Source organism: Formica exsecta, unplaced genomic scaffold (assembly GCF_003651465.1).
Source record: "Formica exsecta isolate Colony F162 unplaced genomic scaffold, ASM365146v1 scaffold26, whole genome shotgun sequence".
NCBI lineage: Eukaryota > Metazoa > Arthropoda > Insecta > Hymenoptera > Formicidae > Formica > Formica exsecta.
This window is the reverse complement of record NW_021849866.1, coordinates 2,349,251-2,374,067: the sequence shown is the minus strand read 5'-3', so window position 1 is coordinate 2,374,067 and position 24,817 is coordinate 2,349,251. Positions and strand designations below refer to the sequence as shown.

The window sequence follows — 24,817 nt, the reverse complement described above, 5'->3', positions numbered from 1 at the left end:
AGCAGGAAAGAGATCACGTATTACAAGAATTCCGCAGTGGAAGAGCACCGATTTTAGTTGCGACCGATGTAGCTGCTAGAGGTTTAGGTAAGTAAAACTCTATTTGTTCGGCTACGCTTTGGTGTAGGTTACACTAGAAAAATTACGGTTAAACTGGGTATTGGCAACACTTATTGGATTAGCCAGTGATGCGTTATTAAAGTGAGGCCAGCCGACAGCTGTGTGTATGTAGCAGTGTGTGATGCATTGGAACTTTTTATTGGTCTCGATTGTATTGTAGAACTATATAAAGTTTACAACATTTTTTATATAGTTTATGCAACTTTTTATTCTGCTATTATGTATATTAAGCAATTTTTTTCTTCTTACTAAATTATTATCTTTTTATTGTTTTTCTTAAATTTCTTTTTACTTTTTAATGTTGTAATCTCATTATTTTTTAACAAATTTAGATTTCTTATTTTTATACAAAAATTAAGAAACATTTTCTCTACATTCATGTTTGATTTATAACTGAACTATTCATGATATTTTTTTTATTGATATATGATTATGAAGGAGTTTTATTAATTTTGATAATAATGTATATAAGATCAGGGTTCTAAAAAAATGCACACAAGCTACCACTAAGTCTGTCTGCTTTTCTTTTTCAGAGGCACAGAGTACCCTAACTCAACGCGGTGTACTGCCAGTATTGGGCAGACACAGTGATTATTTTATTTTCCTTTGCTTATATCTTATCACAATTTCCAAGGATAGATTCATATATTTAACTTCCGTTTTTATTTTCTCATTATTACAGAATAGTAAAATAAATTTTATAATAACATTCAGTACATACATTACATGATATTCAATACACATTAAGTGACATATGAAAGCTAGATCACAAGAATGTGTATTATGTTTAATTATTACTTGTAGTGATATTAAAGAACCAAACGGTTTTCTTTTAAAAGTTTATACATGTAAAATAATTTTAATTATATAATCATGGTAACTCGTAATAACTCGAAATGTGCAATTACTGAATTTTTTATCAAGTGCCTCTAACTTTAAAGAATTGTCATACAATGCCTATCGAAACTAATGCACTCAGGCTTAAACCCTAAATTGCTGCCTCTATCCCAAACCAGACACAACCGCTGTGTCTGTCTAATCTCTAGGCCGCCAGTATTTTACCATAAGAAAGCAACCAGAATTGCCCCACACTTTAAAAACAAACAGGGTCGGTTCTTGCTGATTTCACATCGGAATGTCCAAGCGCAAGGTGGGTGCTTAAATCTGTTTTATTAACTAAATTCTTATGTAGAAATGAATGTCTAATATTTTACCAAAATAACATTATACTTTTTATATCTCAATATATGCGTTTAATTATTTCACATATAGAAATATATTTTCCCTATTTTTTTCTCACTTTCAAACAATTTTGTAATAATATGTATTCAGATGTATGAACACCATAAACGTTGATAAACTTTTATGCTCAAATGCACTATTAAACAAAAAATATGTGAATTTATTCCCTAATCTACAAAGAATTAAAATATATTTTTTATCTGAAAAGAATACATATATATTTATAAAAAAAAGAATATCATATAAAATCATGATTTATTAATATCGACAATTCTGATATTTTTTGTGACATTTTCACAGACGTGGATGATGTGAAATACGTGATAAATTTCGATTACCCATCCTCATCGGAGGACTACATACACAGAATCGGTCGAACCGGGCGTAGACGACAGACCGGAACGGCGTACGCGTTTTTCACGAGCCACAATATGAAGCACGCCGGAGACTTGATAGAGGTGTTACGAGAAGCCGGACAGAATGTCAATCCACGCCTCAGTGAAATGGCGGAAATGGCTAAGGCGGGAAATTTCAGCGGCAGAGGTATCTTTCTATAATAAATTCGAATTTCTCTATCCTAAGAAAAAAACAGGTATTTTAAATTAATAATCTGGCGTTATTCTTGTTTCTGCTATTTGCATCTGCCACGTCACTACATGAAATTATTCATGATATCTTTTATCTTTTATTTGCTTTCTCATTCATATTTATCATTTTGTTCTAAGCACTTAGAATATTAGAAGAATATTCTCTTAGAATAAGAGACTGAAGAAACTGAAAAATTAAGAGAAAAATCTAAAATAGGAAAATTTGATTGTATATTAATGTATATTCACTATCAATTATTTCGTAAATTTCTACGTTATTATAAGGTGCAAAACGTTTTGGCACTTCTGGTGGTAACGGCACTGAGAGGGGTAATGGTCGAAGAGGCAATAATGATGGTAGAGGAAGAGGAGGTGCTTCGACAAGAGGAAGAGGTTCTACTCGCGGCGGAAGTTCTTATCAATCTTCTTCGAGTGTTTATTCAGGATCCGATTACAATAATTATAGCACTATGAAACAAAGTTCTTCTTTGGGTCAGCAAAGCACGGCATATGGATATAGCACGCAGAGAAGCTATGGACAGGGAAGTATGCCTCAAAATTACGGGGGTGGCGATAACTATGGAAGTGGTTATCCATACAGAGGCACAACTTATTAATCGCGTTTTTACACGATCGATAGCATGTAATAATCTTTTCAATGATGTATGAAATGTGTCATGTTTAGTTATAGTAAATTTGGTTGGATGCGCACAGATTAAAACCTGTCGTTGTCTGACATAAAAGTTTTAATAATAATAAGAAAAATCACAGAAAACAAGGAAAATAAATTACGCGGCATAAAGAAAACATCTATATGATAGTAATTATCACACTATACTATCAAGTGAATAATAGTCGATTAATGTTTGTAAGTCGACGAGTTATTTGTCGATCTATCTGTTTGATAATGTATTTGTTACATGTAGTGTGTCCATCCATTTGCATATTTAACGCAGTAAGTAAAGCTAAAGAAGAAAGCCTTTGACACAATTTTCATGCATTTGCAGCTAACTTTACAAATCAATATTTAACAAGAATAGAAGAGAATATGAGTTCCTACATAATATTGGAGTGCAATCACTCAAAAGTCAAAGTGTTTATTCTTTCTTTGTTTAACAAATTATTTTATATTCTATTTTACACATGCAGTAGATAAGAATTTTATTTATAAATTTTATGAAACGTTACACAGAAAATTACTGCAAGTAATATATACATTATTACTGATTGTGTAATTATTTTGTTTATATCATATTTTATTGATTGATCTTAATAAGTAAGTAATCATTTTATTACATGCAACATATAGAAAATGAAGAGAAAGTTGTGTGAGTTGGAGATGTTTGCATCACATATAGTTGTGTGCAATACTTGACCAAAGATGTTTATAAAGTAATTTAATATTGTAAAGTATGTTTAACTATTACTACTTTTATGTTTTACTATTACAGTATTATAGTTTTGTTGTTATTATCTTTTAATAGTAATAGTGATCTTTAAAAGAATCTGTTTCAAAAAACGAAGATTAAAGATTATTAATTTTATTTAATTTCTACAGCTTAGTAGTGCTATTCTTAACATTTTATTTTAATTACTTACTTAAATTCTTGAATAAAAATAATGTTTAATGTACCAAGATTTTTTAGTATCGATATTAAACAATTGCCGTTGTTACATGCCATTAAAAAATGGCTAAGGAAATGTGATATTTGTCAATGAATCTGCGGAAAAAAATGCGATTGACACTATGTATATGAATATTGATTTCTTTTGTTTTAATGGAGAAATATGAATGCTCTGTGACTATATCTAGTCTTGTAGCAAATTTGATTGACTGTATTAGTAAGCATAATAAATGCTAAAAGCTGTCATAAATAAAATAATATAAAGATGTATATGCATAATACATAATTTAATAGAAAATGCTTAATTTAAATTATCACTTTGTTTGACAGAATATATGTTGGGCATTTTATCATGATTAAAATACTTATAATTGCTTTTATAAGAGGCTATATTTGGCTTTGACTAAATTAATGCACAAGAGGCTTTATAATCTGTATCGGCACTAATATACATGTACAATCAAATTTGCTATTTGATAATCGAATGAATAAATGATTGATTATTTTTAATTATTTGTGATACTGGGATTGACAATTGTTTTTGATAACTGTGATATTAGTACATTGTTTGACGATATTTTGCTGGAGCTTATCAAAAAAAGAAAAAAATTGATATGTATCATTTGTTACATGGTTCTATGTTGCAGGATTAATAAAGTTAACTTTCGCTTTCTTGGAAAAATCTGCAGAATTTTCCCTTGCATTCGCAGCATGAAATACACATTGTCTCTTATGTACTTTCGACACTTCTGTTCTTAGCTAGCTAAATCTTCATAAACCGGGCTCGTTAAAGTGCAAACGATAATGAAGAACAAATACTTGTAAATTTAATATGATTAATAATAGTATAGGAATATATATACATAGGTTTTTGAATCAAGCACAACTTTCTATTCATCGCACTTAGTTCGTCTTGCAATACAAAGCATTGAAAATCGTATTCCTTAATTTATACAGTAGAATCTCTGTTTTTTGGATCTCTCTCTATTTTGAAACTTGTGTAAACTGAAATTCTCTGAATGGTCACGTGATAATGCGAGTGACGAAAGCAGAAGTGAAAGACCTGCGCCGGCAACGATATTTTCATTCTGCGCATATTAAAGTGAGAAGATTGAGGGAGATTTTAGAAGAGGGGGGTTTTACTATATATATCTCTATGCCCCTAATTTTCATTCTGTTGCACGCACATAATCCGCTTCTAGTTTCCTGTATTTCCATTATTCATCAGTGTGTTTGAGACAGTAATTGACTTTCCAATCAGGTAATGTAAAAAAAACGTTCGCATTTATCATGCAAAATACTATTTTTTTTCTCCATGAATCGCACTTATAGCCTATAACTGCAATTCGCGGAGGGACTATTTCTCGTCAAGCGCCATGACGCTGTGACGTCAACATCCTGTTCATACCGTTCTTGCTCTCTTCAGCCAAAGGCCTCCGTACGAAGTAGATCAATCATCAGCTCGGGCCACATTTCAGACTGCTCTCAGTAAACATTAAGGAATCTGTACGGAATATAGCGGCATATTTACCCACTACAATGTAAGTTTTAATCGCGAAATCGACGCGAGATCGTCGTTTCTCATTTTTGTTCGATTATCATTTGGTTTTTCATAACATGTGCTCGGTTAACTCTGTACGCCATTTTGCAAATAGCGAATCCATTGCTTTTTCGCAATCGCGAACGATTGAGGAAATTATAATTTATACTGATTAAAAGTAATGATATTTGTTTTAATTTATTTAAAAGGGCATACGGTGAGCGCGAACGTTCCGATAGGCGAGGTGGTGCACGCGGTGGTGGCGGTCGATTTGGTGGACGCGATGGTGGCGGAGGAGGCAGTAGATTCAGCAGCGGTGGAAATCGAGATAGCAATTTCGGAAATAACAACTTTAAGAATCGACAGCCCGGGGAGCGTTTGCGTAAACCGAGATGGGATATGAGCAGTTTGCCACAATTTAGAAAGGATTTTTATCAACCGCATCCCAACGTAGTAGGACGAAATGTTCATGCGGTCGAGTCTTACCGTTCCGGTAAAGAGATCACCGTAAAGGGGGCCAATGTACCATGTCCCAATATTTTTTTCGAGGAAGGTGGCTTCCCGGACTACGTTCTCAACGAGATTCGCCGACAGGGATTCGGCGAACCGACCGCTATTCAGGCGCAAGGTTGGCCCATTGCTCTATCAGGTCGCGATATGGTCGGTATAGCGCAAACTGGTTCGGGAAAAACGCTGGCGTATATTTTACCAGCCATCGTGCATATAAATAATCAGCCTAGACTGAGCAGAAATGATGGACCAATCGCCCTGATCTTAGCACCAACTCGAGAATTGGCGCAGCAAATTCAACAAGTAGCGTCAGACTTTGGCACGTCTTCGCAAGTGCGAAACACGTGCATCTTTGGTGGCGCCCCGAAAGGTCCACAGGCACGCGATTTAGAACGTGGCGTAGAAATTTGCATCGCCACACCAGGTCGTCTTATAGATTTCTTAGAACGGGGTACCACAAATCTGCGTAGGTGTACTTATCTAGTGCTCGATGAGGCTGATAGGATGCTAGATATGGGCTTTGAGCCACAAATTAGAAAAATTGTAGAACAAATACGTCCCGACCGTCAGACTCTCATGTGGTCGGCGACGTGGCCGAAGGAAGTGCGTAATCTCGCAGAGGAGTTCTTAACAGACTATATACAGATTAACATTGGCTCTCTACAATTGGCTGCCAATCATAATATTTTGCAAATCGTGGATGTGTGCGAGGAATATGAGAAGGAGAGTAAACTTATGAAACTTTTGGAAGAAATTTCAAATGAACCGGAAAATAAGACTATAATATTTGTGGAAACTAAGAGGAAAGTGGATGATATAACAAGGGCCATTAATAGATACGGATGGCAAGCAATTGGCATTCACGGAGACAAAAGCCAACAAGAAAGAGATTATGTACTAAATCGTGAGTGCTATTATTATGGTTCATTCATACATAAAAAGCGAACAATGTCTTTAGTTGTAAATATTTGAAATTATTAAACTATTTTAAAATTATTTTTCTCATTAATGAACTTAGAATTATACAAAAAGAAATATTTTCTACAATATATTTGTAAATTTTTTTTTTAATTATACAATGCATTTGATATTTTCCTTGGAAGAAAAAAGAAACTAAAAATATGGCTATTTCTTATATTTGCTTTTATGTTAAATTACATTGCTTATAAGAGCTGTAATGTGATTTGTAATATGAGAGGTATTGTTTTAGAGTTCCGGAATAGCAGGTCTGCCATCCTAGTGGCTACAGATGTGGCGGCGAGAGGTTTAGGTAAGAATTTGCAAATATATAATGTAAGAGTATGATGTAAGGGTCAGGCTGCGATGGTTATTTCACATTTGTGAAAATCGTGATATTGTATGTGGCAACGGATAACGGCATGTGCCAGACTGATTGACGTTATTTTTTTTTTTATATACAAGTATGGTTGGAGATAATTCAATTACTCTTAAGGAATTTCAGGAATTAACGCTCCATTTTGATTTCACCATTGACATCTTTTCGTTTCGTTGATTTCATTAGCTAATTATTTCTTTTCGCTGACTAATTAATCGAGAATCTCGGTGAGTGCGCATTCGAGCGCACCAAAGTAATTAACATGGTCTTTTCAGCGATATGAATAAAGAAGGAATAAGTTTTAACTATTTTTTTAACTTCTTCTAAGTCTTGACTTCTTCTATTATAGGTTAATATATAGGCGGATTTTGACGTTCTTTTAATATTCCCGCATATGTACGAACGATAACATGTAGTACATAATAGATCTTAAAAGATTGCACGCGCATGTATAAATACAATATAGAAAGAAAAAGAACGTCAAAATATTTCAGCTTTAAGAGTAAGAGAGCCAGGTAAGCGGTTTGTGTAACCAGGTTTATCTCTTCCAATTTGTACTCTCAGATCGAAACAAGTCTTGTCAGTCTGGTATTAACGTGCTGTTCTATGTGTTTTCAGAGGCACATGCGAGTCTGGAGTCTTAGAACTCTGCAGCTAGCTTTGGAAAATGTAATTGAACGGGGCGTGACTGCTGGTCGCCGCCCCCTCGCAGCCAAGCTAACGCTGTGCCTCGACCACCTTGCCACTCGAAAAACACTCTCACTCTGTACCTGCTATGGTCCAAAGTATGGAAAATGATGTCGTGATGTTAGGACGTTTAACGTATATGCAAAAACACGGGAAAAAAAACAAAGTTTATTACCGGTAACATTCGTTAGATTGCAACAATTGCATCAAGTCGCGCTCTGCATTAATTGTGATATTATTCTAAATAGTTATCAATATATATATCCGCGTCTTATTTCGCGAGTTTATCGCAAGAATTTGATATAAGCATGGGTAATTCTTATAACATATGCTCTCTTTGCTAAGTTTTCTATATGTTTACATTATTTATTAATTTGGATCATGTCGCGCGCTAAAATTCTATAACTTAGGACAAATAATTAAAAGCGGACTTAATGATATATGATTACTAATAGTAATTATGGTATTGAAGTGGGAGAGAGTCTACACAATATTGCGGTGCGTAATTCTTGATGCTTAATTATTCGATGGGAGTAGTACATGTGGGGGTTGAGTGGAGAACGCAAGATGCTCACTTGGTGCTCCAACCTCTTCACCGAAGCAATGTACAAGGACCAAATTTCGAAATAGCCAGCACAGATCCATACTTTGGTGCAGGAGAGAAGGGTGTAATGTTGCCTCTCTAAGAATAAAAATGTAGAGCTCGCTAATACGTGAAGCGAGAATTCCATGAGAACCATCTGAGCTCTGATTCCTCTACATTTCCAAAAAAATGTATTTACATTTCCAGCTCTAGTCACAAACAGGTAATTAACATGCAGACTTGCTCTTTGTGGTCAACTTGAGTGTTATGTGCGAATTGCAAATGGAACTAAAGTTATTTTATTGCATCTTTGCGGAACGGTATCATTTATTTAAAGTAATCTTAATGTTTGTTCGTTTTTGATATTTAAATATCATTTTATAACGTCAAACATGTAGAAGAATTACTGAAGAAGACGAGAATAAGCAGGTGACGAATATTTCATTATCCTGTATATCTTGTAATAATTGTTCCAAGATTTGGTGCAGAAAAATTAATAATCTAAGATTACAGATCCCAGATTCTTTAATTCCATTAGCAAAAGGCAATGTTCTGGTAAAATGCTTGAATCAATTCGCTTTATAAGTTAATTGAACCACAAAGGAACAAGCGTCTTCTGCATGCCGCGTTTTTAATTTATCGCATCTCGCAGATGTCGAGGATGTCAAATTTGTGATAAACTTGGACTATCCGTCCAACTCTGAGGACTATGTACACCGTATCGGACGTACGGGTCGGTCGCAGCGTACAGGAACCGCGTACGCCTTTTTCACACCCGGCAATGCGCACAAGGCTAGTGACTTAATCCAAGTTCTAGAAGAGGCTAAGCAAGTTGTCAATCCGAAATTGTACGAGTTAGCCAGAAATCCTGGTGTTTTTAAGAGTAAGTAATACTCATTCTTTTCGTCAAGATTTAAGATGCTTAAAGAGAAAGATCTTTTTTTCACTTTGTTTACATTTGGAAATAACTATAAAAAGATATATAAATTTTGTTTTTTTCTCTTTACTATTTCTAATATTGCTATTTACTATTACTAATTGATGATTAGGACGACGATATGGTGGACGCAGCGGTGGTGGTGGCGGCGGACGAGGATCTGGGGGCCGCGGTGGCGGCTCGCGAGGTTCTCGCGGAGGTCGCGATGCGGGAGATAGAGGAAGATTTGATCGTTCTTCTGGCGGCGCAAGTGATCGTGCTAACAAATGGGCCGGAAGCAGTAGTGGTAGGTTTTAAACAAATCTTTGATCAGTATGTTATTTGTCACTACATCCATATTAAATTATGTGTGACAATACAGATTGATATAATATGTTATAACTTATAAATGTCTGGTATTTGTCTCACATAGGTGGCATGGGCGGAGCTAGCTATGGAAACAGTAAATCGTTTCCCCAAAATAATTTCGGGAGTGGAACTTCGGGCGGTGGCTCCAGCAGCTACAGCCAAAACAATAGCGGATATGGCGGAGGGAGTTATAGGCAACAAAATGGCTATTGATTCTAAATGAGCAAGTAGGTATTTATAATGTAGCAAACAAAAGAGAACGTAGAAAGCAAGAATTATCTAGAAAGGACTTGATTGCCCTGAGAAGACAATAGATTTGTTGTTTACCTGTTTTTATATGTCTTTTTTTGTTTGTAACAGAGAAGGTTCCAGAGGCTCCAGGGAATAATAGCAATCGGCGCAAGTGTGACACCAGCCGACAAGCCCAGAGTCACCCAGAATCGTTCCGCAAGATTTACACTCATACATTCTCATAAGCATTCATCTTCTTTTTCCTTTCCTAGTACATGTAAGATTTCCATTAGCTTATTTAATTAACATCGCAATTAGTTATACAAGTCATGTTTAGGATAGCTCTTTAATATATTTAGGCGATCAATTACATCCTGTAATTGTCACCGAATGATGTAGTATTAAAACAATTCAATCAGCTTGTTGCTGTACATTCAATAAAATAGTATAAGAATGACACTGGAAAGTGTTGAAATTTGCATTACTCTATGTATGATTTTTCTCTTTCCTCTATCTCTCTCTCTCTCACACTCTCACTCACTCTCTCTCTCACTCTCATGCCTTTGTGTATTTTTTATATTTTTACATTTTCAATTACAACATACGTAACAATATTTTTTCAAATTGAAGTAAAAGGGCAAAAAAGAAAAGTTGCATCCAAAATAGATATTTCGGGGAAATGCGAAACTACATAAAAATAAATGATACGATAATGTTTTGAGAAGAGCTTTTTTTTACAATCTGTTTACATAGAGCACTAAAATTGCATCAACTTTTCTTAGTTACATACACAGAGCATATTTTTTAGAAGTTCTTACATAAAAATGTGTAAAATCCGATTTTTGCTCTATGTATAAGTATATACAATGACATATTTTGACGAGTTACTTTACATATACACCTAAGATGGATGAGTCACGTAAGAATGCAAAAGTTAAACGTAATAGTAGACCTACTATGAAGTCATCTTATCTAAAATGACGCTTATGATATATTGCTAATAATTCTATGTCAATATCGAGAATAATTACTCGTTATCGAGTTTCAAGAAAGACAGTCTTCATTGATTGGTTGATCTGGTTTATCGAGAATCATACGATCCGGTCAGAGTTTACTTTTCGATTCCATGCATACTCAGCTGAGTATATGCCTTATCACGCCTGAATGAGACATTTGTTATGTCTGGTAATTATGTTGCCTACTTTTCTACGATAATCGAGTATTTTCAGTTATCGCAATTACGTCTAGCTCGTACTATATATATGTATAAATATATAACATTCTTACTATTACGAGATTTTAGAATAAATATATATATATATATATATATATATTTATTCTAAAATCTCGTAATAGTAAGAATGTTATATATTTATACATATATATAGTACGAGCTAGACGTAATTGCGATAACTGAAAATACTCGATTATCGTAGAAAAGTAGGCAACATAATTACCAGACATAACAAATGTCTCATTCAGGCGTGATAAGGCATATACTCAGCTGAGTATGCATGGAATCGAAAAGTAAACTCTGACCGGATCGTATGATTCTCGATAAACCAGATCAACCAATCAATGAAGACTGTCTTTCTTGAAACTCGATAACGAGTAATTATTCTCGATATTGACATAGAATTATTAGCAATATATCATAAGCGTCATTTTAGATAAGATGACTTCATAGTAGGTCTACTATTACGTTTAACTTTTGCATTCTTACGTGACTCATCCATCTTAGGTGTATATGTAAAGTAACTCGTCAAAATATGTCATTGTATATACTTATACATAGAGCAAAAATCGGATTTTACACATTTTTATGTAAGAACTTCTAAAAAATATGCTCTGTGTATGTAACTAAGAAAAGTTGATGCAATTTTAGTGCTCTATGTAAACAGATTGTAAAAAAAAGCTCTTCTCAAAACATTATCGTATCATTTATTTTTATGTAGTTTCGCATTTCCCCGAAATATCTATTTTGGATGCAACTTTTCTTTTTTGCCCTTTTACTTCAATTTGAAAAAATATTGTTACGTATGTTGTAATTGAAAATGTAAAAATATAAAAAATACACAAAGGCATGAGAGTGAGAGAGAGAGTGAGTGAGAGTGTGAGAGAGAGAGAGATAGAGGAAAGAGAAAAATCATACATAGAGTAATGCAAATTTCAACACTTTCCAGTGTCATTCTTATACTATTTTATTGAATGTACAGCAACAAGCTGATTGAATTGTTTTAATACTACATCATTCGGTGACAATTACAGGATGTAATTGATCGCCTAAATATATTAAAGAGCTATCCTAAACATGACTTGTATAACTAATTGCGATGTTAATTAAATAAGCTAATGGAAATCTTACATGTACTAGGAAAGGAAAAAGAAGATGAATGCTTATGAGAATGTATGAGTGTAAATCTTGCGGAACGATTCTGGGTGACTCTGGGCTTGTCGGCTGGTGTCACACTTGCGCCGATTGCTATTATTCCCTGGAGCCTCTGGAACCTTCTCTGTTACAAACAAAAAAAGACATATAAAAACAGGTAAACAACAAATCTATTGTCTTCTCAGGGCAATCAAGTCCTTTCTAGATAATTCTTGCTTTCTACGTTCTCTTTTGTTTGCTACATTATAAATACCTACTTGCTCATTTAGAATCAATAGCCATTTTGTTGCCTATAACTCCCTCCGCCATATCCGCTATTGTTTTGGCTGTAGCTGCTGGAGCCACCGCCCGAAGTTCCACTCCCGAAATTATTTTGGGGAAACGATTTACTGTTTCCATAGCTAGCTCCGCCCATACCACCTATGTGAGACAAATACCAGACATTTATAAGTTATAACATATTATATCAATCTGTATTGTCACACATAATTTAATATGGATGTAGTGACAAATAACATACTGATCAAAGATTTGTTTAAAACCTACCACTACTGCTTCCGGCCCATTTGTTAGCACGATCACTTGCGCCGCCAGAAGAACGATCAAATCTTCCTCTATCTCCCGCATCGCGACCTCCGCGAGAACCTCGCGAGCCGCCACCGCGGCCCCCAGATCCTCGTCCGCCGCCACCACCACCGCTGCGTCCACCATATCGCCCTCCTAATCACACACCCGGCAATGCGCACAAGGCTAGTGACTTAATCCAAGTTCTAGAAGAGGCTAAGCAAGTTGTCAATCCGAAATTGTACGAGTTAGCCAGAAATCCTGGTGTTTTTAAGAGTAAGTAATACTCATTCTTTTCGTCAAGATTTAAGATGCTTAAAGAGAAAGATCTTTTTTTCACTTTGTTTACATTTGGAAATAACTATAAAAAGATATATAAATTTTGTTTTTTTCTCTTTACTATTTCTAATATTGCTATTTACTATTACTAATTGATGATTAGGAGGGCGATATGGTGGACGCAGCGGTGGTGGTGGCGGCGGACGAGGATCTGGGGGCCGCGGTGGCGGCTCGCGAGGTTCTCGCGGAGGTCGCGATGCGGGAGATAGAGGAAGATTTGATCGTTCTTCTGGCGGCGCAAGTGATCGTGCTAACAAATGGGCCGGAAGCAGTAGTGGTAGGTTTTAAACAAATCTTTGATCAGTATGTTATTTGTCACTACATCCATATTAAATTATGTGTGACAATACAGATTGATATAATATGTTATAACTTATAAATGTCTGGTATTTGTCTCACATAGGTGGCATGGGCGGAGCTAGCTATGGAAACAGTAAATCGTTTCCCCAAAATAATTTCGGGAGTGGAACTTCGGGCGGTGGCTCCAGCAGCTACAGCCAAAACAATAGCGGATATGGCGGAGGGAGTTATAGGCAACAAAATGGCTATTGATTCTAAATGAGCAAGTAGGTATTTATAATGTAGCAAACAAAAGAGAACGTAGAAAGCAAGAATTATCTAGAAAGGACTTGATTGCCCTGAGAAGACAATAGATTTGTTGTTTACCTGTTTTTATATGTCTTTTTTTGTTTGTAACAGAGAAGGTTCCAGAGGCTCCAGGGAATAATAGCAATCGGCGCAAGTGTGACACCAGCCGACAAGCCCAGAGTCACCCAGAATCGTTCCGCAAGATTTACACTCATACATTCTCATAAGCATTCATCTTCTTTTTCCTTTCCTAGTACATGTAAGATTTCCATTAGCTTATTTAATTAACATCGCAATTAGTTATACAAGTCATGTTTAGGATAGCTCTTTAATATATTTAGGCGATCAATTACATCCTGTAATTGTCACCGAATGATGTAGTATTAAAACAATTCAATCAGCTTGTTGCTGTACATTCAATAAAATAGTATAAGAATGACACTGGAAAGTGTTGAAATTTGCATTACTCTATGTATGATTTTTCTCTTTCCTCTATCTCTCTCTCTCTCACACTCTCACTCACTCTCTCTCTCACTCTCATGCCTTTGTGTATTTTTTATATTTTTACATTTTCAATTACAACATACGTAACAATATTTTTTCAAATTGAAGTAAAAGGGCAAAAAAGAAAAGTTGCATCCAAAATAGATATTTCGGGGAAATGCGAAACTACATAAAAATAAATGATACGATAATGTTTTGAGAAGAGCTTTTTTTTACAATCTGTTTACATAGAGCACTAAAATTGCATCAACTTTTCTTAGTTACATACACAGAGCATATTTTTTAGAAGTTCTTACATAAAAATGTGTAAAATCCGATTTTTGCTCTATGTATAAGTATATACAATGACATATTTTGACGAGTTACTTTACATATACACCTAAGATGGATGAGTCACGTAAGAATGCAAAAGTTAAACGTAATAGTAGACCTACTATGAAGTCATCTTATCTAAAATGACGCTTATGATATATTGCTAATAATTCTATGTCAATATCGAGAATAATTACTCGTTATCGAGTTTCAAGAAAGACAGTCTTCATTGATTGGTTGATCTGGTTTATCGAGAATCATACGATCCGGTCAGAGTTTACTTTTCGATTCCATGCATACTCAGCTGAGTATATGCCTTATCACGCCTGAATGAGACATTTGTTATGTCTGGTAATTATGTTGCCTACTTTTCTACGATAATCGAGTATTTTCAGTTATCGCAATTACGTCTAGCTCGTACTATATATATGTATAAATATATAACATTCTTACTATTACGAGATTTTAGAATAAATATATATATATATATATATATATATATACATAAATTCAAATATAAAATAAAACACTTTTCATAACAGTGGTAAAATTAAACGATGTAAATGCAGTTTTCAATAGACGTATTTTTAATTTAAAATTAAGTGATTCAAATGACGTCAACTGTTTTTAAATCAAATTCTCCCATCTACATTACAGAGACATCTACATTACAGAGACCTCAGGACGTAATAATGAAAATCTTCTTGTTTGTCGATATTTTCGGAATAATGCTATTAAAGCATTAAATAAATTAGAAATTGTTCATATATAAATTTAATAATTAAATAATAAATTGTTCATTAGTTTGTAGAGTTATTTTGAATCGTTCATTTTAGAAAAAATAATCTCTAAAATTATATTAAGACTATTCAACAAAATATTATCGAGATCTATAATTTCATTCTATCACTATTCACACTTTATGCTAATGAAATATATAGTTTTTTTCTATACATAAATGTATGTCTACGTAAACAAAAAAATTAAAACTCATTTATATACATGCATACATTAGAAATTAAAATTAGAATGCCAAGCAGGCAATAATGAATATTGAGAAGTTGTGAAACATAAATAGGATCCAGCGTTTCTGCAGATAAAAAACTAGTGATTTATATACGTGAACACGGTTATATTCCAATTGTAATGTAATGCGATAAAATTCGTCTAAAGAATATGATGTGTAATTTGTGATGTATTCGTATTTGTTGAATATTTGACAATCGATTATGTAAATTATATATATATATTCCTAGTATATATATATATATATTGATATTAAGAGGTCACACGATTAATCTTGTCAAATTTGCTCGTCACTAAGAAAAGAAATTTATTGATCAATGCTAGAACTGATATTATTTTAATATGAAATCCCTCTTATGGGGAAAATATATGCGTTATACATATATTATAAATATATGTGTTATACAGCAATGATTATCTTTTACTGTCAAGACAATAGATTGATAAGAATCTTATTTTTTCACGCGTATCATAAAAATTTCAATACATTGAAATACCTACTTTGTAATCTCGGCTCGCGGGGGCGGTATGCGCGACGGATTTTAAAGGCGACGTGTGAAACCGCGACGCGCGCAGTTAGTTTCACGAGGGCATCCGCGACGGTCTCTCTCTCTCTCTCTCTCTTTCTCTTTCATATTGATAAATGTCTCACGTGCATCGCTCGAAGTCATACATTGCCCATATATCGATTCTCATCAGCACTTTCCCTCTCTTCGAGGAGTTCGAGGTTAACTCCCAGCGTCCCAGCTCGGACGTCACTCGCCACGACGCGACGAAGAGAAACGGTAGTTGTGTATCGAGAAGCGCGACGCTTGGTCATCATGACAGAGGAGACTCGCAAAGAGGTCCGCGTTTGGTGTGATGGGTGGTGAGTACCGATGAGGATTTTTTTTCGGGCATCACAGGGTTCGAATAAACGGGAGAATGTAAGAACAAACGCGCTCTGCTTTGTCGCCCGGCCGGCTGATAAAAGTGACTGACACGTGTCGATTCTCGCTCTCGGCACCTCTACGCGCGTAGATTTCATATTATTGTCGTATAGCGTTCGTAAGAACACGAACAATCGATATTACTTCGTCGTTCGAGAGACGTCCTCCGGCGACGTTGTGAGTAAAATAAATTTCTGAGTTAATGTTATTTTTCAAACTTTGCTAGTATATCTCGGTGTGATCGTATAGTTTTATACAATCACATTACAGAGCGAGCGAGCCTTAATAAAAGAGAAAAAAAAGAAAGAATATTCTCATATTCTTCGGTGTTCATTTTTTCTCTAAAGTGTGCACGTAAGAGATAATTTGCGCTTCAAAATCAGGCTCTGTGCATGATTTACACGAGGAATTATCAACGTTTCTGTTCGGAGTCAGCTGCTCACCATGACACTATTTAAAGAATACGTATATCCTTATGTGTGTGTGTGTATGTTCCGGTTTCTTGATAAAATGGTACGCACCATGGGATGGCGACGAATGAATGACAAACAGTCATCAGTAACGCCGAACTTACGCTTCGTTTGATCCTAAACCGTAATATGAACAAAACTTTTTATTCTTTTTACTCTAATATGTTTAAGATATTTTTCGAATAAAAATAACAAAATCTCATACATTTTCATCGATTAAAATGTCAGCAATCAAACCGTTTAAAACGGCAATCGATTAGTAAGAAACATAATTAAAAACACATCAAGCGTGACTACAGTTTCGTATAATATATTCATGGTTTATTCGTCACACTGTTATTCTTTTATGATGGCGCAAGGCCCTCGGAATGCGAGGCCTCGTTTATAGCTCGTTTCATTTATATATAAAGTGATATTTAAATAATTTATACGTAAATGAGTATGATTGGAGTAGTGATGTGCAAAGATGAGTTCATTTGTAGAGTTATAGCTTCGAATATATTTAATTTTAAAATATATTTTTCTATTTCGTCAATTCAAAATTTCGTGTATAACGTTCGTCGAAACTTTATCGGTTTATTCATGAATAAATGACAACGTTTAACTATAATTCCGTAAAAGCGATAGAAAAGACACGTGGAGCATAAAACGACATATTATGTATAATCATGTTTTATCACATCGTCAAGTAATTCATATTTTGCGTTATCATGAATCACATGACTGGTACAATAATGATCAAAGCTATTTTACGTCAAGGTCTATTGATAGAATACTTTTTCAAATTTTATGAAATTGAATTTTATTTGTTCTAGATTGGAAGATTTTTTGCGATGATAAAGGATTCAATTTTCCTTTAATTTTGTCTTGATCTATTTCGCGATTATCGTGTGTTTCGAATTTTTATTATATTATGTTTAATGACTTTTTTTGTTAATATAATTTTTTTGATAAATTGCGAAATAATTTTATTAACTGCATAAATCGTATCATGATTGAAATGTCATTGTGTTGTTGCAGTTACGACATGGTGCATTTCGGGCATGCAAATTCCTTGAGGCAGGCCAAAGCATTAGGAGATTATTTGGTGGTAGGTGTACATAATGATGAAGAGATTACGAGACATAAGGGCCCTCCCGTCTTTACCGAACAAGAAAGGTATATCATTCCGTTGCTTTCTTAAAGGAAATTACATAAGGTGCAATGACTAGTCACGATCTTGATTATCATTCTGAAGTTAGTGATAATGTGTTAATCAATCTTTTAAATTTCACAATTACTTTCTTGAAACACGTAGCACTAGTATAGTGATTAAAGCGTCTTTCACTTAATAACTGTGGATATTTTACAAATCCTATACAATAGTATTTATAATTCTATATCAATTTCTAATTATCATTTTATTCCATATTATATATATTAAGTATTATAATTATTTATGTGGTATTTTTTTTTATTATTTAACATAATGGAAAATATTAAAAAATATTACTTTTTAAATGTGATATTTTATGATGACTGTCTTTTATTTAAACAAAAATGAACAAAGAAAATTGAGAATAACAATATAATATACAAACGTTTTAACATGACATAGTAATTATTAATTATATTAGTGTAACGTTTTCATTTAATTTAATTCACAAATATTTGATTTTATCCTTTTTTCTTAGATTACATTGCTTTTGCAATGTTATGTACTTTTACAAAAAAACGCGCAACATATTTTATTAGAAAACAATGTACGTTTTTTTTGTGCATTGGAAGCATGATTACATAATGATGTATGTTCTCATTTCGACATTGAAAAATATCTGAATCATTGTGAGAAATGTTTACGTGAGTTTCATATTCACCATCGTATGGCAATAAAAAATTAACGAGTTCCAAGCTATAATCTTGTCAACCTCTAACAGGAAAGTTTAGCTGGAACCTTGACATTTTTTAGATCAGTATTTGCATAGAAAAAACTTTGTAGCTGAAGAATGCAATGTAATGTTATTGTAAAGAAAGAAAGAACCTTGTCTTGTCAGCCGTGTTTATATAAGTTACTTTCTCCAATGTTAATTAAGGATTAGATACTACAAGAACATATCATACAAACGCGGATATAATAATTTTGCACATGAAATTCTTAAAATAAAAACTAAAATTATTTGTATAATTTATCTGTCTATCTACAATTCTGTGAATAAAATCATTTATGTATACAACGAAATAGTTAATAGCAATAATTATATAATTAAGACAACGATATTAGCAATTTTATAATTACAAATATTAACGAATGTTAAATTTCTTTTTACTTAGGTACAAAATGGTGCGTGGCATTAAATGGGTGGACGAAGTAGTCGAAGCTGCACCTTACGTCACTACATTAGAAACATTAGACAAGCATAACTGTGATTTTTGTGTTCATGGCGATGACATCACAATGACGGCCGATGGTGTAGATACTTATCATTTCGTCAAGGCAGCCGGTCGTTATAGGTAAACTTTTCGTAAACTTTATCAAGTTGCATACATATTGTTAATACATTAATTTGCTGTTCAATTAAATTTCCATTAAAAGATAATACAATTTTTTTTTTACTAAAAAGAGATGTGATATTTCAGAGAAGTTCAACGGACAGCTGGCGTTTCAACGACCGATCTTGTAGGACGCATGCTGTTAATGACGCGACAGCACTTTCGACAGGGTGACAACGAATACAGCGTCGATAGAGAACCGAGCAAGCGTATGGGTCAGGATAGAACAGCCCGGAGTCCGTGGACCGGCTGTTCGCAATTTTTGCCGACCACGCAGAAAATAATTCAATTCAGCGACGGCAAAAGTCCACAACCGGACGACAAGATTGTGTACGTGGCGGGCGCGTTCGATCTTTTCCATGTGGGGCACTTGGACTTTCTGGAAGTCGCTAAGAAGGAGGGCGACTATCTCATAGTCGGACTGCATACAGATCCAGCCGTTAACCGATACAAGTACGGCAATCATCCCATTATGAATCTTCACGAACGAGTTCTCAGTGTGTTGGCGTGTAAGGTGAGTTGTTTACTCTGGTTTACTCTCATCATTCGGGATATTTAATACGAATTTTCATAAGTAGAATTCAGGTTAAGGTTAACGTATGGCGCATGGCTGTTCGCGTTGAGCGCAACTAAATATTGAACGAAACAACGATAGACAGAGAGAGAAAGAGAGGCAATTGTAGTGCAGGGCCTATCTATCTCTCATTCAACATCCAGTGGCGCTCAACGCGAGTAAGCAAATAACGCACCACGTTGTCGTTCTCGTTCAAACTCTATTCATGACATAAGTCATAACGTAGAAAAATATAAACTAGTATAACATATGGATTTTCTCAATATATGAATATAAAACATGATTTCCGCAATTTCTATAAGACTATAACACATTTTTTTCCAGTAGGAAAGCTTAATAAATCACACTATTATTTTTTAGATAAGTTACATTATATCTGAAAGAGCTCTTTACATCATATTTTCTTTTTTGCATTTACAGTACGTCAATGAAGTTGTAATCGGCGCACCATATGCAGTCACAAGAGATCTAATGGAACATTTCAATGTCTCTGTCGTGTGTCATGGACAAACACCTATAATGCCATGTGAGGATGGTTCAGATCCATACACGGAACCCAAGAGGCAAAATAAATTTAAATTGTTAGATAGCGGTAACGACATGACGACGGAGAAAATAGTTGAAAGAATCATTCTTCACAGGTATGTTTTTACCTTTATATTATATACATATTGGCATGTCTCTTATAAAACTTTCTAAGAGTAATTTCTTTGTGTGCCTCATATATTCTATAAAATCCTCTATTTATAATTTATATATTATACTTTTATAATATAATTTTTATACATCGTATTGATGTATAATTATGTTAACTATGGAAGTTAACTATGAAATTCTTATATGGATTATTTACGTATTGTTTTGATTTGATTAAACAGGAAAATTGAGTTTAACAAGCATATATGTGTTTGTAAAAATTCTGCACTTAATATCTTTATTAAAAAAATCCACCACACTCTATACCCGCCAACATTCACTGCCATGCATTTACGTTTGCAGAAACGGAGTTGTGACCGCGTTTAATAAACATTATGGCGAAGGATAATGTGTGAAATTACGCGAAAAACTTTTGCCCACTAGAGCAGTTCGAATTTTCCATATTTAACGTTTAAATTGCTTCTATTATTATATATATTATAATTATTTGAAGGAGTGTTGTAGAATAACATTACGTTATTGGAGCGGTGATATGCTCTATCGTGATTTGATTATATATCATATTGTCTTTCCTCAGGTTACCATATATGTGTTTCTGTTTATGAAATTGAACACATTTTTAGGATATATTCTTGTAAAAATTCCATTCCTATCTACATCCACAAAATAAGATTTATTGCAAAACTAAAACGTTTTTAATTAGATGGAAAATCTTTATATAATAAGTTTTATTTTGCTTTTTTATCCTCTTAGGCCGAACGAGCTTTATACAGCTATTAAGAATTTCAACAATCGTTGATGGGACAAATCTGGTTGTTTTGTATTCAATTTGCAATAAACGCATGTTTATTTACTTTCCATTATAATTTCTTGTTATTTATTTTTGCTTTTGATGGAATATGCAATTTCGTTTATTTTGCGAAATATTTTCTTGAATTCTATTTTGCTCCATTCTTATTTGCCGTAATACTATATAGCAATCTTTTCCGATGATAATCCAACCTCTACATATCCCAACGAATGCGTTTATTCTTATCACGTGTTGATCTAGCATCTAATTACAGGTTGGAATACGAGGATAGGAATTTAAGAAAGGAGAAAAAAGAGCTTGCCGCTTATGAAGAATTCACGAAGTCTGAGAAAAATGACAAGATTGAATAATTATTTGTTTTGTTGTTCACAAACATTCGCAGTGTGTATATGTGATAATCAGATTTTATAAAGTCAATATGTAAATATGATGTCACACTGACACTTAATTTATTGTTTCAAAATGCCTTACATAGAGTTGAAATAGACATTTATAATTGTTTGAACACGCTAGAAAAATCGATTAGTGACGTGGAGAGATCAGTGTTGATTTTCATTTGTTGCAATATGCAATGAAAAGTGGTATACAACGACAATTGTGAAATCGGACAAATATTTTATATGCAAGGTGTGCCAGAACTATCGTTATTTCTTTCTCTTTTGTGGATTTTTAAACCAATTCCTGAGTCCATATTTCTTTAAACATATTAATATCTATTTAGGATTGCGAGAGTAGGGAGATTAATATGTTATTTTTTTGATTATGCAATATATACATATATATAAGCTTTGAGTAAAATTTTAATTTCAGATTTTGCCAATCAAACATAACATGATACAAGATCCTCTGTGAATCGGTTACTAAATTGCGAGAAATAGAATCCAAGTCTATATCTTTAGTTTTAGACAAGCTTTAGCTGAGTTTTTTAACTATATATCGTAATTATACTTTTATATGACATAAATATAAAATTAATTTTGGAGATATATTTATTGTATCATATCTTAAGGATAGTTTCTCAGTAGATTTCTTTAATAGAAACTTAAATAATTTCATCAGATTTCATTCTAGTCACAGACCTGGAACATAGTTCTGGAACACCCTACATATTTCTCGACATATCTCTAAAGACAAGGTCTTAATGATATATCGTACATTATAATCGCCTTTAAATGTAGATATGCTTAATAATTATTGTCACATGATGTGAATATCGTGAGTGGTCATTGTAAAAACCAAAATCAGATTTTTTAGGTCGAGTTGTTGAATTTCGCTATTTCACAGGTGTAATATTCTCTTTCATTGTATCACAAACTTGTTATCATCCTATCATTTTGTCGTTCTATATCGTCTTTTTTAAGTCTCTCATGTACGCGTTAAAGGACTTATTATTTATGTTCGTACAGAGTTTCGATATTTTTAAGAGATTGCGAATTTCGTTTGAGTTTGTTGGATAATAACGTTTGGTCTTCAAGAATCATTTATTCGTTCTCATCATGGAATATGAAACGTACGCTTTCTTACATTTACGAAATATTTTACGAGTTTTAAATAGCGAAAATATTGGAATGCGACTATGCGTATGCAGGTATTTTTTATTCAGGAATTACGATACAGTCAAAATAAGAGCAGACAAGAAGTTAGATTCGATTTAGTCTAATTAATTGAAAGTTCCTGAGAATTTATAGATGCCTATATATTTCTCGGCGATGCATTTTATTCTGACAGCGATGTGCCGAATTTTACGATTCATAAGACATCTAGCTAGATAGAGAAGTCGACTAACTTTAAGTACCAGGTTTTCTAACGCGAAATTAGAATATATCCAAAAATATCAACGGAGCCAAAGAAGATTAGGTTTAGGATGTACATCGAGTAAACTAAATGTAAATTCAAGCTAGCATATATCGTTGAATTTTAACTGCTTGTATCTAGGGAATGAGAAAAATGCATGGCAGTTTTGTTCGCAAAATTCATTGTGGTGTACAAAGACAGAGAAAATCCGTTTTAGATAAATTACTGAATTCCTTATTTAATATTTTAAAAATTACGACTGATTCGGCCGGGGAGCTTCCAAATAATTAAAATATGATAACTATCAAACTTTCATTAAATAAGGTTTGGTAACAAAGTCAATGATTTGTAGCCCAAAAAATTTCCAATATCTTTTATATATGTATATGAAACACAGGCAAGTTTCTTCACATACAATATGGCGATGATGACATATTAACGCCGATAAATTTTTGGCAATAATTGAATTAGATTATGCAGAAAAAAAATGGTATAGCTCGTGATTTTCTACAGGAGAATCTACACCGAATAAAAATTGTAACGCGTAAAAAAATATATTGTTTCTTTTATTTTATTTTAATTATTTTATTGTAATCTTTTCTTTTATTTTATATAATAAATAATCATTGTACACGGTCACATCTCTACAATAGTCACGCAGTTTCTATAATGTATTACACTTCCTAATTGCCTTCACGAATCGCTAAAGATCAATTACCATGTCCTCAGAATCGCGTTGTCTTATTTCGCACCTTTTTGCTCCCTTTTTTCTTTTTCCATTATTACTATATTAAATACATAACATTTTAATTTTTGTTCATACAGTAAAATATATTTTTTTAGATAAATTTTATGTAGCTCACAACCTATAAAGTTTTATTAAATTTTTATTAATAATAAACACGAACTGTTTTAATCACAATATCCAGTTAATACAATAATTACACACAAGTTACAAAAAATTCTTTTTCGTAAAAATTAAGATTTTTAAAAATTATTCTTTATTTTAAAAGCAAATATGATTCAAAATTTGTCATAAACTTCTATTACTATAAAATATTGTATTATACGACTAAAATATAGATTTTTTTAATATTATGTATTTAGTATTCGCGCTGTTAACAAGTTTGCTGTAAAATACAGAGAACTTTGTCGTATGTATCTATTTACAAGGTGAGATAAATTCGTGCAACCACCCAAAATGTCCCGTCGAGTTTCTTCATCCGGCGAGATTCTTACCCTACATATTATATGAGCGATCAATATAGACCGGCTCGTTTGATCAGGTCACGTGATAGCATTGCACGTTTGAGAGACTCGTCGTAATGAGACTATTTTCTGTATTTGAGCAATATCGATATATCGATGAAACTTTCAACAGAAATCGTATGATGTGCGCGATACTCGGAGAAAATCGTGCATTAAAAATTAGATTATATTGAAATTCTTTGACTCAGAAAGGAAGCATTTAAGTGAAACAATTCAATTTTTCAGTTAAGTCTTTTACTCGTTTAATTGTGCTTAATAATAAAACTCGACTAAATAGTTAAATAATATACTCTATTATTATTATTATATATTTTAT

At 33.4% G+C, this 24,817-nt stretch overlaps 4 protein-coding genes and 1 long non-coding RNA gene across 7 annotated transcripts in view; 4 read left to right on the top strand and 1 right to left on the bottom strand.

The window, feature by feature from the left end:
• Positions 1-4,252, top strand: part of LOC115236817 (ATP-dependent RNA helicase dbp2-like) — a 7,455-nt gene extending 3,203 nt beyond the window's left edge. Inside the window, exons 6-8 of the mRNA XM_029809510.1 lie at positions 1-87; positions 1,663-1,905; positions 2,235-4,252. The exon at positions 1-87 is cut by the window's left edge and continues 4 nt beyond it. Coding sequence (XP_029665370.1) covers positions 1-87; positions 1,663-1,905; positions 2,235-2,566 — 662 coding nt within the window. The 3' untranslated portion in view covers positions 2,567-4,252. The remainder of the gene's footprint in view (positions 88-1,662; positions 1,906-2,234) is intronic.
• A 312-nt stretch (positions 4,253-4,564) lies between these two features.
• LOC115236811 (ATP-dependent RNA helicase dbp2-like) lies at positions 4,565-14,097 on the top strand. Its single transcript, XM_029809504.1, has 9 exons — positions 4,565-4,835; positions 5,001-5,115; positions 5,324-6,528; positions 6,835-6,894; positions 8,883-9,005; positions 12,868-12,975; positions 13,142-13,315; positions 13,442-13,604; positions 13,738-14,097. Coding segments are annotated over exons 2-8 (1,821 nt in total). The 5' UTR covers positions 4,565-4,835; positions 5,001-5,113; the 3' UTR covers positions 13,591-13,604; positions 13,738-14,097.
• LOC115236818 lies at positions 9,291-10,235 on the top strand. Its single transcript, XR_003884245.1, has 3 exons — positions 9,291-9,453; positions 9,580-9,742; positions 9,876-10,235. It is a non-coding gene; the product is annotated as an uncharacterized LOC115236818 (long non-coding RNA).
• LOC115236814 lies at positions 11,900-12,856 on the bottom strand. The gene is made up of 3 exons (XM_029809508.1): positions 12,682-12,856; positions 12,393-12,555; positions 11,900-12,259 (listed from the first exon to the last, which is right to left on the bottom strand). The coding sequence occupies exons 1-2, from the start codon at positions 12,844-12,846 to the stop codon at positions 12,397-12,399; spliced, it is 324 nt and encodes a 107-aa protein (XP_029665368.1). The 5' UTR covers positions 12,847-12,856; the 3' UTR covers positions 11,900-12,259; positions 12,393-12,396.
• A 2,092-nt stretch (positions 14,098-16,189) lies between the features above and the next one.
• On the top strand, positions 16,190-24,430 carry LOC115236762 (ethanolamine-phosphate cytidylyltransferase). Of its 3 annotated transcripts, none has more exons than XM_029809427.1 (6): positions 16,190-16,336; positions 17,888-18,025; positions 19,178-19,357; positions 19,484-19,910; positions 20,391-20,611; positions 21,692-24,430. In XM_029809427.1, exons 1-6 carry the CDS (start codon positions 16,290-16,292, stop codon positions 21,786-21,788), a joined length of 1,110 nt encoding a protein of 369 aa, XP_029665287.1. In that variant the 5' UTR covers positions 16,190-16,289; the 3' UTR covers positions 21,789-24,430. The 3 variants fall into 3 exon arrangements, with proteins under 3 accessions (XP_029665287.1, XP_029665288.1, XP_029665289.1); XM_029809428.1 differs by lacking the exon at positions 21,692-24,430 and adding an exon at positions 21,381-21,487; XM_029809429.1 differs by lacking the exon at positions 16,190-16,336 and having other exon boundaries at positions 17,888-17,957.
• Positions 24,431-24,817: the final 387 nt, after the last annotated feature.